This window comes from Pteropus alecto, unplaced genomic scaffold (genome assembly GCF_000325575.1).
Source record: "Pteropus alecto unplaced genomic scaffold, ASM32557v1 scaffold131, whole genome shotgun sequence".
NCBI lineage: Eukaryota > Metazoa > Chordata > Mammalia > Chiroptera > Pteropodidae > Pteropus > Pteropus alecto.
The window spans coordinates 18,910,325-18,926,079 of NW_006434709.1; the positions used below are offsets into that span (position 1 = coordinate 18,910,325).

Consider the following 15,755-nt stretch of genomic DNA (forward strand, 5'->3'; position numbering starts at 1 on the left):
TTCATATTCTAAATTGCGAGTTCCGAAGGAGACAGCATGGTAATTAGATTATCTACTTCTGGGGTTCATGTGGGGATCAAATGAATTAATAGCTTTGAAAGTATTAATCTTTTGTAAAAAGCTTTTACTGTTTATCATCACACCCCCAGCCAGACTTTTTTTCCCCTCTTATCAATTCGGTCTATTAATTCTAAAAATAGAATTCCCATACTTGCCCTGATCTGTCTGAAGTCAGATCTGTTTAGCACTCAGATACTAGAGGACAATCAAAGTAATGTGAAGGGCTATAGAAAATGTCAAAACATAAGCTTCTCAAGGAAATTTAAAAAAGACAGAGTTTACAGAGTGGGATGTGAGGGCCTTATAGGAGAGAGATTTTATTAATCTCGGTGAGGGCAGTGGATTTTATTCTGGTCTTTAAAGATGAACAAGGTTGAAAAAAATCCCTTTCAGGTTATGAGCTAAACACCCCCCTGCAGAATATTTGTGCAGTTTAGGGGCATAAATCAGTGGAGCTTTTTAAAGTGGTGGTAGGGGTAGGACATGTTTTAAGATGATGGGAAAGAATTGTGAGATGATGTTCTATTACTGAAACTGTTGTTTGTTAGGGAGGAAAAAAACTTTACCTTCTTAGATTGAATGACTAGGAGCTTGTAAATTAAACTGACAAAAGGCAGATTAACAGGAGAAAAGGCACACAATTTTTATTAGTATTTATGTGCATATAAATATCTATTCCTATTATCTTTAAAGTTCTCATTACTTTCTACTGGCTATAGTAATTTCTATCACTGCATAAATTGCCACAAATTTTGCATCTTAAGACAATAAACATTTAATCTCAGTTTCCAAGGGTCAGGAGTCCAAGCATAGCATAACTGGGTCTTTTACTCAAGATCTCAACACTGGTAAAGATGTCCACCATGGCTTGATGTCATCTGGAACTGGGGTCCTCTTCCAAGCTCACTGGTTGTTGGCAGAATTCAGTTTCTGGGGTTCTGGGACCGAGGCCCTCAGCATCTAGAGTTGGAAGGCCTGCTGTCTTCTAACAGGAGACCCTTTCCACAACAGGGGTTTGCTTTAAGGCTAACAGAGCGCTTCTGCTGTTTCCACTTCTTTTCTCTTTATTTTAGACACTCTTAAGACTCACCTGATTAGGTCAAGCCCACTCACAGTAATCTCCCTTTTGTCCACTGATTAGGATTCTTAATTGCATCTGCAAAATCCCTTCACCTCTGCCACATAATGGAATTTATTTTGGCAGCCCATCGTATTCACAGGCCCTGCCCATACTTTAGGGGAGGAGACTACACAGGGCATATACATCAGGGGTATGAAATCTTGGGGTCCATTCTAGAATTCTGCCTACTATAGAAGGAATAAAAATCACGTTTAAATCTACTTTTTACATATTCTTTAATGTTCTTTTCACATTTTTAAATTTTCTATCAAAAGGAAAATATTTCTTTAACTTCATATAAAATGTATTCGTACTATAATTATTCATTTTATAAAATGTTGGAAATGTACTTCTAACCCAACCAACCATAGAATTCCTGGTTCACAACATTCTCCACATCTGCCTCAAGGTGTTAGGGTCTGCCAAAATGCCAATCTGTCTAAAACAGAATCTCAGATTCGTTCAGAATAAAACATATTTTTCTGTGTAGCAGTTACATGTTATACATATTATATTGAATATACAGGATTAGAAGTACTCATGCAAAATTAATTTTTAGTTAGCATTCAAAGCATTTCTTACCATATTATGTATATAATTAGGAAATTTGATTCAATATAGTTCAAACAAAATTAGGAAACTTTTAAAATGTTTTATTTTATAGTTCATAAAAAAGGTGTATATGTACAAGACTCGAAGTAAATAGGAAGGCAGGTTTTAATCACAAATGGATGAGATAGTAGTCATTCAAAACCTACTGTGGAAGCATATTTAATGGACTCTTCAGTGTTATGTATAAATAATTTTAACTATGCAGTCAAAGTTCTGAGACTAAAAGATTCTGGGATATCAGATCTCATATATATGACATTTGTGGTCAAATTTTAAGATTGGTAAAGTCAATTTCAAGCTACTTATATTTTGAATATAGGTATCACCATTACAAATATATGTCAACAAAAGTAGTCTTCAAAGATTTCTTTGTCTCACACTCATATATTTGTAATCTGAGTCCATTTGCTAATTTCCCTTCTTGTAGTTACTATTCAAATTACAGTATTTATCCACTGAGTTCCCTATGCATCTCGCCCATCTCCTTTATCTGAAATAGAAAAAAAAAAAAGAAAAAAATTTTAATAATTTTCCAATCTTTTGTTCATTCTGAAGTTAAAAAAAAATAAAGAGGAAAGCAAAATGACTTCCATATTCATAACTGTTTAAATAAAATTTTAAAAAAAGAAAGCTATATCACAAGGAAGCACACATTAAATGCATAATCCAAATTGCTATTTAGAGATAGGATGGCTAATGTGACAAGGGGAAGGCAGCAGGTAAGCTAGATCTTTAAGAATGGATAAGATTTTTATTAAATGTATACCATTTTTACATCTAAGAATAACCAATTTATTTTCTACTCTCAATCTTGTATTTTATATAGGTGAGGAAAGTGAAATTCAGAATTAAGTGACTAGTTCCAGGTCACACAATTAGTTATAGGCAGAACTGAGACATGGTGACAACTACCAGTTAACAAACATTTTGCTCTGTGGCAAGCATGGGACCAACACTTTACACAGATTACTTCGTTTATTCCTCATAACAGGTCTGTACTACTATCCCCACTTTACAGGTTAAGAAACATGGAGGCTTAAAGAAGTTAAATGACTTAGCCAACAAATAAGTGGTCAAAACTCAGCTCTACAATGCTCTTAATCACAACACTACATTGTCATTCTGACTTTCTATTATGATTCAGTTCAGGGACAGTTTCCTAAACTTGTGGTCACCAAACCACGTAAGCTAGATGACTGACTAGAGTATAGGAAGATAATGTTAGGACTTTATAGTTCTATTAGATTTCTTTCAATATTGTTTTACATTTGTTATTTGGTATAATACAAGTAAACAGCACATATACAGTTATAAACACACAAATGTACAAAAAGTGGTGGGTATACTGAAAATGTTATTGATAGGGTTCAGGGACAAGTGTTCATATCAAATGCCAAGTGACTGAAACACACTAGCAATCTCACACTGATTTCACACTAGTGTACATAACTAGTTAGTATACAATAGATTTACTAGGACACAGATAAGTCTATTTTTGATGACTGTTATTTCACTGGCATACAAAATGTCAGGTCATTAGTAACACTGAGTTTCTCTAATGTGAATCCACTACAGTATGCCTCTAAAAGATTCCACTAAACATAAAATAAAAATAATTGTAAGATTGTCCCTAAGACCTAAGACCCATACTATAAATGGACCCCAGTATAATTGAGACCTATCAGTGTCTAGGAAGGTACACTGATTATTAGGAGTAAGAGATTAAACAAGGGCCTTTTTACTAAGTAATCAGTTTACCTCAGCTTTCTCATACTTCGCCGTTCTGTTCTTTCTGGAAATAACCTGGATGGATGAAAAATAATTACTATTTTAGGATTGCTACCCAAACAAAAAGTTGGTCTGAAGTGACATACATGCTTTTAATGGATATAATTCCTATCTGAACAAATTTAAAAATCTATCTATAGACATTGTTTCTTAAATTAACATTTACTACTCAACTAAAAATAAAAAAAAGGACAGCAACCAGTGAAACGAACCAAAAAAATGTATAAACAATGAATTGTCTTTAATGAAATTTAACTGCCTGGTTTGCAGTCTTCTACCTCTTGTTCTATCCTAATACAAACATGTATAAACATATATCATGCAATATTTTTGCACAACTGGTATCATCATAGAAACTTTACCGGATCAAAACCTATGGATTGAACTTATCCTTTTTAATAGCTACTTTATTCCACAGCCCGGATATACCACAATTTACTCATCCACTCTCCTACTGACGTACGCTCAGGTTGTTTCCAGATTCACCCTTACTAGCAAAACTGGAATACGCAACCTTGACCATGCTTCCTTATGTACCTGTGCTTTCATTAATACAGGACAATTAGATTTCTATGATTAATCTTTCACATGTTAATTTGCCATCTAGAATTCCTCTTCTGTAAACTGTCTATCCATACCAGTTGACATCCTTTCTTTAGTTTCCTCATTAAGAATTCTTTACATATTATGCTTAATACCTTTGTTTTACATGAATATTTTCCCCCAGCCTATCAATGTTTTTTTTTTACCTTACAGTATATCTTGCTGTACAAAATATTTAATTTCAATGAAGTCAAATATATATCTTTTCCTTCACAAATTCCAGATTTCTTGCTTTACTAGGCTTCCTTTACCACAAGGTTATATAAATATTTCCTAAATTTTGAAATTTTAAAAACCTTTTTTAACACTTAAAAACATTTTTAACAATAATTCATCTGGATTTTGTACAACATGGGTGCAATGCCCAATTCCTTTCACATCCGTGTGCCCCAGGATGTGCCATCCACACACAGCTGGATAGTATGGTCAGCCCTGGTGGGATGAAATAGGAATTTTGTTTTCTTCCAAATGGACAACCAAGTGTGATAATTCCGATGACCTGAAAATGTAAGTTCCCATATATCCTCAGATCTATTTCTGAATCCTGTTATGTTTGTAAGATTTTTTGATAAAGCATTCTTATATTTCTAGAATAAACCCTGCTTGTTCAGGTGGTACATTCTTCTTCTGAAGCGTAGCTAAATTCTATTTGCTAATCTTGTATTTAGAATTGTTGCTTCATATTTATCATTTTTAACTCCTTTCTATCCTAACCTTAATTTGTGTTGTTGTTTCAATTCAGATTGATGACAACATAACTGACCTGTGAGATGCTCAGCTACAAGCTTTTCTCAGATTAGTATCCTTCTTTGCATCATAAGGTGAGTGTTTTATAAAAAAGGGGCTGATTCACTCACTTAAGAGAATTATAAAAAGATGAAGATTTTTGTTTCACTAATGTTTTGGAACATGGATGTAGCTTTTTCATATTGTCACCTTTTCTTGAAAGAGTATACCCTTAAATGAAATTTTACTTGTTCTATACGCACCAGCACAACGATTCCAGCAATAACTGCTATTGTCACAACCACAATGATAGCAATAATACCAGCTTTTAGACCCTGCATTGAAAATTCAGGTGGTTTTTCATCAACATAGTAAATTGCAGTTCGACTAGGATCCAGATCCAGCTGTTCCCCATCTACTCTTAGATCCATTTTCTTAGACTGGAACAAGGATTCATCTTTAACCTATAGTGAGGAGACAAGCAATTTAAAATATTTAAGAAAACCTGGCCACATGGAATTACATGCCAATTACAAACCAAAAGAACTGCTGCCAAGAATCTTCGTGGTTTCAGTGACAACAATCTCTTACTTTGAAACTTGAAAAAAAACTTTCCTATGGGAAATTTCCAAACATATACAAAAGCAGAAAGAATACTGTAATGAAGTCCCATGTACCTATAACCAGATTCAACCATTATAAATACATGGCCAATCTTATTTTATCTTCTTCCTTCTATCCGCCACCCTCCTTCCATAATATATTAAAGCGTAAACAAATTATGTCATCACAACAGTTATAAAGCATTTCTCACATAGCTGCTTATTCACGGAAATGATAATAGGGAAAAGCTATACACACAAACTAAATAACTACCAACGAGTTAATAGGTAAGAATTATGAGAAGATATTTTAGGCAAAACAATTTGATAAAAAGGTGTAAATATACAAATGAGTAAGAAAGGTGTATAAGAAAGGTACATGTGTGTGACAGGAAAGACAACATAAACTGCATCACAAGAATCACTTGGAGAATAGAGATATGGTTGATCTGTAAGTGGAGAAACAGATGATGAAAGGTCTTGAATCTACTAAGGCATGATAGATATTACATTTCTAAACAAAGGAATAAAATAAGGAAGATTATACTCACATCTTTTTCAAAATAATAAGCCACATCAGCTATGTCCACATCATTCTGAGTTTTCTGAGAAGAATTCTGCATCAGATCAATAGTGATAAGATCATTCTCATACTGGGGAAAGGGGTGGGAAGGAATTGAAAAACACATTTATTAAAAGTAATATAATCAAAATCATAAGAAAATATCATTGTTCAATAATCAGAACATTCAGTGTTTTTCTCTAACCTACATGTGTCATTGTTCCTTTCCATTAGTAGATAATTGAGTTTATCATTAATAATTACAAAATCTTTGAGAGGTCTGTAAATCTATCAAAGGGAAATCAGACAGCAATGGAAACAAAGGAAATTATAATGCATATTTTCTTTTCAAGGGAATTTTATATTCTTGAAAAGATTTTAAAACAAGATATTAAAGCACTGTTATTTGGTTAGAACTACTTTAAAACTAAAATGCTGAAGAAATTCAATCCAAAATGTAGCACGCATTTACCATGTTCTGCTTTTTGGAATCAAATAAGTATATTCTTTCCAAAAAGTCTTTTTAAAAATTACAACAGTTTTAATCTAGAAGAATTTAAGAATAAATTCAGACTGCCTTAAAAGAGTTCCATCACACTATTCAAGCATTTTCAACCAGAATTAGAAAAGTTAAGGAAGGACTAACTGGTTAAGGACTAGCTACTTAAACCAGAGAAGATGGGAGCTAGGTATCACTCTAAAGTAAGTATGTACCAAAAGCAATCACCGAGAAAGGTTTTCTAAGGTGAGAAAACTGGCATGTGTTAGGGATACTAAGAGATACTACATTTTCTTTAAGGGTAAATTGAGGTTTTCAAAGGCTATGGAAGAAAAACAAAAGAAGAAATTTGCTTTATTAAGCGCTCAAGGCTGATCAAATGCAGTTTAATCACTACCAAATATCAGACTCAAATCATACTACTCCACCAACTTTCTGCTAAAGCTTACTTAAAAAAAAAAAAATTACCAGAATATTTGTGATATATTTTGGATCCAGTTGATAACGAGTTGTGATTATCTTCTTGAGTGCACTGTAAATAATGAAAAATTGTGTTTTCAAAAAAAGTGGTTGTGCTACACAACATTAAGAAGCACTACTCTTTAAGCAAATGGCTCAAGGTCTAGAGTTGTCATTAACCAAACTTGTTGAAAATTTTAGGCCATTTTTCGACTATCATAATCATTGATTCAGGCTAGAATCATCCATTGATGCTAAATTGTTGAGTTCCACTTTGATTAGAAATACGGGTATCAAGTATCTGCCCACTGATTATATTTATTAATTAAAAAGAAGAAATGGTAACCGAATAGTGGAGAAACCTGGCAAGCACCACCTTAACCACAGTTAACACTAATAAAGGGACAAGCTGACATCACGTACCTCCTGATATAAAGTACTTAGGAGCACATAACATCACTTAAATAGTTTTTCTGTGAAAAATGTATAACCTGTACTTAATTATGAGGAATCAGTCAAATCCAAATTTGATGGACATTCTCTAAAACAACTTGTTCATTCTCTTCAAAAATATCAATGTCATGAAAGACAAAGACCAAAACAGTATTCCGTATTAAAAGAGACTAAACAATCATAACAACTAAATGGAATGCGTGATCTCAGACTGGGTCCTGGATCAGAGGATAAAAAATTGCTACAAAGAATAATATTGGGAAAATTGGCACAATATGGTATAACATTAAATTTCCTGAATTTGATAACTGTATAGTGGTTATGTAAAAGAATGCCTTTTGTTTCTACGAAAAGATACACTGAAGTATTTAGGGGTAAAGGAGCATGGTGTTTACAACTTACTCTCAAATGGTTCTAGAAAAAAATATTTATACATGCTTAGATAAATACAGAAATAAACACACATATGCATACATACATACACATAAAAAAATGAAAATGTGGCAAATGTTCATTTGTGAATCCAAGTAAAAAATATTACAAAAATCTGTATTACTCTCGCAATTCTATTTCAAAATAAGGTTAAAATTATGTATGGTGTCTTATTTTTCAGAAATATGAAAAAGCACTGAGACAGTTTTAGTTTTTCTAATAGTATAGGATGGATGAGTCAAGCACCAACTGTACAAATATAATGTATTTAATAGCACTTACGTCTGTAAACTTTGAATATCATAAGGTTTTTCTCTTGTTCTGTGTTTTAGTTCAATGATAATCCAGCTGTAAAGTAAAAAGACAGTATTATAACAACTGAGTATTATAACAACTCAAACTTTTATATTATTTTCCTCATAAGTTAATAATAAATGTCCCAAGTGGAACAACCGTAGAGTTAACAAAAAGGATTTATGTAATCGATATGTCTTTAATTTCTTCCCTGGCCCTCGTACATCTTTCATAAAGAACTCATCCAGGAGGGAACACTCTAACACTGACCCTCTGGCCTCTGGCCACAACACACAAGGTCATGTGAAGTCAAGGCTTAGTTGGTCACATTGGGCTACGTTCAAGTGAAGACACAGAAAGATATTGAGAGAAACAGAGAAAAGTCACCTTGAAGCTCGAAAAGACAGAAGCATACAGCGTGCCTGCCTCGGTTCGTGCCTGCTTTGGTCTTGATATCTTTCTAGTTTCTAGCCCTTTCTAATAAATTCTTTTTTGCTTATGCTAGCTTGAGTGTGTTTCTGTTCCTTTTCGTTACATAATCCCTAAGACAACCATATCTCACTTTAAAACATAAATGAGTAAACACATAGTTAAAATCATTCACATACATTTCATACTAATCCAACTTTAAAATAGTAAGTGTTAAGTAATAATATAAAAGGAAAATTATGTTCAGTATGCTACCATAAGAAAAAAATTAAAAATATATTGCTAGTAAATTTATAAAATATCTCTGGAAGGTTAAGGAATAAACTGGTGACATCAGTTCTATGGAGCTAAACTGAGTAGCTAGGGGATTGAGATGGAGACTTTTCACTGTACACCCTTTTCTCTTTTGAACTCCAAATCATGAAATCAAATTACATATTCAAAAATAAGTTTAAACGAATCTGAAAAACATGAAAAAAATACAGGCAGCCCAACTCACTAGGTCCTCACTCGTTCAGAGCAGGATTTTTCAGTGTCTTTATCCGTTCTTCTGACACCAGCAGTGTTCACACACCAGCACGTGGTGGTGCCATTGCACTGCTTGGCTTTAAAAAGCCCATTCTCATCACAGTCTGGATCGTAGAGCCCGTCATTATTTTGGATAGCATCTTCAGGTTTTAGTCTTCTCCCCAACTTTGAGTGAGACATTTCTGCCTTCATCACCAAACATTTGGTAGCCACTGCAAAGAAAGCTTAACGTCAAACTGAAAAATAAATGCCGTTTTATCCTTAAGGGAAAAAAAAATTTAATTTAATTCCAAACTCCCAAGGCCAGAGATTACTGTAGGCTTATCTTCCACAGTCGCGTTCTAAAGATAAGAAGCTTCATGTATGAGTAATTTAGACGAAATAACATGATTCAGATTTGAGCCAGTAAAAGGCTTCCCAACTCAAAACATGTCTGTTAAAGAAATGTAAGTCAAAATAAAGTTTAAGGCAATGAGGATATTCTACTCACATTTTGAGCAAATGACAGAATGTTGTGTACCAAGTGAAATACAGTGGCATTGACCATCTCTGTTCTCAGAGCAGTTTGCGGTCAGTTTGTAGTTTTCACAGATACATTCTAAAAAATTAAAAAAACATTTTAAAATGTGAATCCAACTATCAACTCTGGTGTCCCACCTAAATTATATTTTGACAATAAACTCCAAGTTACAAAGCCTTAAAAAGTGGTCCTGAAATATTTTATTTTTCGGCTATAATTTGAGTGGCTGACACTAAACAGTTTGTATATATTATATAAAAATATAGTCTAATTTGCACGCATTCCAGTTTTGATTTTTTAAACCAAGAACACAGCCTTCCAAACATCATATTCAGCTTTGCCTTTATGAGACTCCCAGTGTCAGCTCCTTCCCTCCTCCCTGTTCTACTGAGATAAACCTGTCATTCAGTCTTTTCCCAAAATCAACAATTCCAATTCTAGGATTTGTGAATAGCTCACTCCACCCCTCATTTTCTTAATAAGAGATGCTTGCTTTGGGTCTCAATGGGAACATATTCAACCCTTGGACTATACTGTATCTTAGAAAAATTGTACTTTCAAGTGAATTTGGGGGCACCTCTATATGTGTTTCCTAACTAAACTAAATAAACTCTGGTACTCAATTTTGAAAGCAATACTAAGCTGCCCATCCTGAGTATTGATGTCAGTTTAACAGTTACACCCTTTACTATCTAAAGTTTACCTTAACTTCAAATTGGCAAGCCCTCCTCATTCTTTTTATTTGTTGAGCTGAGAGTGCAATCATTAAAAACAAAAACAAGTATAATCAAAGAATTTTAATATTGATCCCTCATGTACCAAGTTGGCTTTAACTTTTCTGTTTAAATTATAATCAATATGAACCACCTATATAATCTGACCAGCACTGAACTTGATACTGGGGTCACAAAAGGGGAAGAAAGTACAGTGGCTGTCCTCAAAAAGTTCAAATCTTATGCAGCACTATACTAAACTTGCTCAAAGCATCTTTTTCATGCCCAATGTGAAATTTAACAAACCAATCAGGTTAAGTAAGACTTTCTGAACACAGGCCTATAGCACTTATCATCACTTTAAAGCCATTTAAGTATTTATCCCCAGACAGAAGCTAGAAAATCACGACTTGGTTAAACAGCATTATTTTAAAAGTGTAATGAATTAGGCCGTGCCCTGCTGGTGAGGGTTATAAAAGCCTTTCCAGAAATCTTTAGCCAATTGTCATGTCACCTCTAGCCACCATCTTACAAATCTTACTAGCAATCAAGATGTGTATCACAGAGTAAGAAAAACTGGAATCGAACTACATGTCTGACACTTGTATAATGGTGTGACTTTCCAATCTATAGATTTGTTCTGTCACCATTTAAATTGTTTTTCAAGACTAAAGAAAATGGAAAAACTCTGGATGTGATGTAGTGGTGGTGGGAGGAATCAGGATATAAAACTATATGTTTAGGCTTAGGATAATGTTCAGAGCAGTATCTACAAGAAAAATATACCCAAGTATAATTAATTATAGTATTCTCTCGAAGTGGCCGGATTATGGTTTTTTTACTCTTTCCGGTTATCGATGTTTCTGGGTTCCCTTGGCAATAAATTTGGCATTACTTATATGATCGTTAGAAAAAGGAAAACACCCGCATGCCTCGTAGTCAAGGTCCAGGAGGGCCTTCTAGCACGCGCAGGTGAGTAGCGGCCCCGGCGGTCTCCCCGCAACCAACTGGCCCCGCCCCGAGACCGACATCCGGGACCCGTCGCAGGTGCCCCAGGAGGGGCGGGCCAGCAAGTCGACGCCGCAGATTCCCGTCCCAGCGCGAGCTGGTTTCGGCCACTCCGGAACCCCCAGTGCGCTCCGGCCCTCGTCGCACACTCAAGAGACCGAAGAATTCCCGGACGTGGCCATTCCGTTCACTGTCTGGCCCTCCGCTCCTTACCGGGGCCATTTCCCTAGAGAGGAGTGCAAAGCGGCCAAGCGAGGATGCTGCCTCCGGCACTCGCGCCTTCCCGCCGCCTCCCCGGCGCCGTCCCGTCTCCAGGCTGGAAGGCGCTGCCGCCCGCCCCTTCCCCACAATCTCTGTCTCAGGCGTCGGAGGCCAACACACCCCTCACCCCGGCCTGGCCAACCCCACAATTCCGTTTCTCACCTTTCTGAGCCGCGGCCACTGCCGCCGTCGCAGCCGCGAGCAGGAGCCCGAACGCGAGGACCTGGGGGGGCGCCATGCTGCGCGCGGGCTGAGGAGGCGGACGCGAGGCGGGCCGGGGCTCGCGGGAGGGCGCACGGAACGACGAGGGCGCCGGGAGCCCGCTGGCGGGCCGGAAGACGCGAGGCGTGGGACGCGCGAGTCCGCGTCGAGAGGACCGTGACAAGATGCTCAGAGAACAGGCAGACGACACAAGCTCGCCGAAGGACTGCGCACTCTGGGCGCGCGGCGGGGCGGAGCGGACCAGCCGGACCTGGCGGCCCCGCCTCCCGGCGCCGGCTGGGGGCTGCTCACCTCTGCCCGCCAGTTCTCAGCGATGAGTCACCGCCCGGGGTTGGGGGGATGGGGGAGAGGGCGGGAAGGGCGCAGATTCCCCTCCCCCACACCTGCGCGGCCGCCGAGGCACCACCTCCTCCCCAGGTGTGCGCCCCGCCCCGAGCGGCCACCTGGTGCTTCCTCCTGCGGTGGCCGGTGGGGGCGGGAAAGATAATGGGCTGGTGACAGCCTGCAGGGCCCCTTGGTGGTCACGGAGTGGGTTTGAAAATACTGAGACTCTCTTTTACCGGAGGGAGCACGACTCGAAAACCTTGAAGAAATGGAGCCCGGAGGAAAGAGGCGGCTGGGAAGAGTAACGTGGAAACTAAGATGAAATACAAAGAGAAGGGGAGAACCGTCGAACCACAATAAAAAGGCGACCTTTGATCTTTACCTGGCAGTTTAATTGTACTCCTTTGAAACTAGAAAATCTCCCTCGCTTTCAGAGGATGACAAATTCTTGTGTTCATTATAATTATGCTCAATAATTCTTTCTCCCTTTTTAAAATTAGCATTTTTAGCCCCAAAAGATATAAGGTGTTTCCATTGAGCCAAATGCTGGGAACTAAGACTCTTCCAGTTTTGATTAATATTAGAGAACAATATTGGTTTTGAAAATATAAGGAAGTAGAATTGAAGGACAATTTACTTTAGTGCCAATGAATTCAAATCACAACACGCTTTTATTACAGTCAAAATCATTGTAATGACTGGAAGCATTTAATAACTTACAGTGTTGTCTAATTTTTAGCTGTGAAATTAGCTGTAATCTTTTAAAAAGGCTTTTTTTTTCTGCTTAAGAAGCCGTTAGAGTAAGAATTAGAGGAAAGGTGGAAAAGCAATTTTAAGATTCACCTAAATTTGATTAATTTTTTCAAGTATATATCCAGTCAAAAATTATGCTTTTCTTGAGCAATCATTTAAGTGTGCTGTACTCTCCGGTTGCAGGTTGATTAATGTAAATAATCACATTATTAACGGTAAGTCCCTGTATAATTTGAATTTTGCCTGAACGTTAACTAAGCTATTTATCTTATTATTGACATCTTAAGGAAATCCTATCACTGTTTTAAATCTGTAAATTTGAATTGCTAGACCTAGTTCTGGAACTTTGTGATCTGTTCAGCAATTTAAGAGAAAATAATACTATCAAATCAGGAGTAAGTAATCAACCAGATTTTTGATGTCTTCTGCATTCTGGGTGCTTTCAGGAAGTTGCGCACTGCCAGCCTAAAACTACACATACTTTTTCCAAGAATAATCTAACTGGTTATTGTGGCTTTATTTGCAAAATGTTCCATTGCCAGGTCTATTATCTGTTACCTAATTAAGAAGAACTTCATCTTCATATAAACTTGAGAGCTGTTTATTAAATTGTTGGTTGCAATAAAGTGAATTGAGTAAACATGATTATTAAATAAATGACAAAATACCACACTAAGCTCTGACTCATAGTATCTGAGTATACATCCAAGACATTTATTTTTATAGCTCTTTAACACCTGCTCATCTGTCACTCACTGCTCAAAATTACTCTCATTTTATGTGATGATATTGTGAATCTTTCATAGTTTCAGTGCTATATTTAAGAACATTTCTTAATAATTTTGTAAGATTACATACCCAAGTATATTCCTAAAATTATCACCAAATTTTTTAGACGTTGCTTTTTAATTCTGACAATCGTTTAATATGTATTTGACTAATACATATGACAAGATTAAAAACTATAAACTTTTCTGACCAATGTCTTGCAGCCCATCAATTAAGAACTCAATTAAAAAGGCAATATCAAAGCCAAAGAATGGATGGAAAGAAGAGAAACTAGTTAAAATATAAAGAGTAGTGCAAAGCATTAATTGATAGGATAAGGATTTTGGTTATGATCTTTCTCTTGAATGTTAAGGAATATTTCTAAATCTAACTCAACATTAAATATAAACAGTATTGGAGAAAAGTTAGGATCATGTTCCTTAAGAAACAATTAGGGGTTCTATTTAAGAAAATTACTTAGTCAACATCCTATATTACAGTTTCTTCACGTAGATTTCATAGCGACAGACACGGGGAGAGAGGAATATGTAAAATTTAATGAAAATTTAAATGAGATAAATGTTATTCTTGTAGATGGCTAAAGGAAAATGTAATGTGTAAACATTTACTATAATGGGCTAATAGTCCTAAAAATTTTTATTATTTCATGAGTAGAAAATAAAAGTACTTTATACAGAATGAAGAATGAAAGTTCTTGACCACTACCCAACAAGACCCTTTGTCTCCTAGATAATCATTGTTAACAGTTTGATATTCATGCTACCTGTTCATTAATTCTTCTCATATCCTAAGGAACCTGTTTTCATAGGATGTACTCTCTGCAGAGTGGGGGCTATTATTTACTTGGGTTTAGGTTTATAAAAATGGTTTACATTTGCATATTCAGAGTCCACCTTAATATATATATGTGATTTTTATCATGTCACTTTATCCGTCATTAAAAATTAACTTTCTAAAAGCAAAACTTCTAACCCCTTAACCACAAGAAAACTCTTTTTCATATCTTTCTACATGTGAAATTCTTACATAAAATATAAAGCACTACATAATAAGCACTTAATATTCTGTTTAGTACATTAATATGTAGATGCTTATTAATACCTATTATCATTAAAAATAATACAGTAATTGTTAGAAATGCATGTACATCCAGGCTGACAGCCAGAAAGGAACCAGGACCTCAGCCCGACAACCACAGGATCTGAATTAGACCAACAACCGAAATCAGCTTATTAACAGATTCTTCTTCCCCAGAGCCTCCAATAAGAAACAAAGCCCTGCTGACACCTTGATTTCAACATTTTGAGACCTGAAGGAGAGTTCCTTGCCAAGCCCACCAGACTTCTGACTACAGAACTGCGAGATCATAAATGGGTATTGTTTTAAGCTTCAAAAAAGAAAGAAAGAAAGAAATGTGTGTACATAGTATAAAAGGCAAATAATACCATAAAGTTTAAAATGAAAATTGGGAGCTCGCTTCCCCATCCTGATTCCTGTTTCTCCAGAAACAACCACTTTCTTCAGCTGTTCCTCCCACCCCAATTTCACATGGTATTTATTCACTTCCTACTGTAGAAGATAGTTCTTCTTCTCTTACAAAGGTCTTTTTCCACAGCTCCCCATCATTGCTTATGTGGAAATCATCCCACTTCTTGGCTTCTCCTCACTGATTTCTTCTAGAACTTTTATAGTTTTAGCTTTTAAGTTTAGATCTATGATCCATTTCAAGTTAATTTTTGTGTATGACATAAGAGTTAAGGTATCAGTAGTTTTTTAACCCACATGTCTGGCTAGTTGTTTCAGCACCATATGATGAAAAGACTACCCTTTCTGCACGGAATTACTTTGCCACTTGTGAAAATTAATAAGCAGTAATCTCACTTAAAATGGAATCCAGAGGTTAGAAGAGAGAACTCTCACGCACTTATCACTCAACCCACACTACTGACCACAACAGGAAGAGACATACCTTGTCTCTTGGATAGAAGTAGTTATTAC

At 36.2% G+C, this 15,755-nt stretch overlaps 1 protein-coding gene across 1 annotated transcript; it reads right to left on the reverse strand.

Annotated features, from left to right (window-relative positions):
- Positions 1–1,812: 1,812 nt before the first annotated feature.
- On the reverse strand, positions 1,813–12,151 carry EPCAM (epithelial cell adhesion molecule). Its single transcript, XM_006909615.3, has 9 exons — positions 11,832–12,151; positions 9,658–9,765; positions 9,139–9,379; positions 8,199–8,264; positions 7,041–7,104; positions 6,063–6,164; positions 5,173–5,373; positions 3,551–3,595; positions 1,813–2,282 (listed from the first exon to the last, which is right to left on the reverse strand). Exons 1-9 carry the CDS (start codon positions 11,905–11,907, stop codon positions 2,241–2,243), a joined length of 945 nt encoding a protein of 314 aa, XP_006909677.1. The 5' UTR covers positions 11,908–12,151; the 3' UTR covers positions 1,813–2,240.
- Between the last annotated feature and the right edge of the window lie 3,604 nt (positions 12,152–15,755).

Excerpts from the sequence above, each read along its gene's own strand:
- EPCAM (XM_006909615.3), bottom strand. The coding sequence starts at position 11,907 with ATGGCGCCCCCCCAGGTCCTCGCGTTCGGGCTCCTGCTCGCGGCTGCG. Across the intron at positions 9,766-11,831 it reads AGTGGCCGCGGCTCAGAAAG|AATGTATCTGTGAAAACTAC; the intron begins GTGAGAAACGGA and ends TTAATTTTTTAG. Across the intron at positions 5,374-6,062 it reads CTTATTATTTTGAAAAAGAT|GTTAAAGATGAATCCTTGTT; the intron begins GTGAGTATAATC and ends TCCTCACTATAG.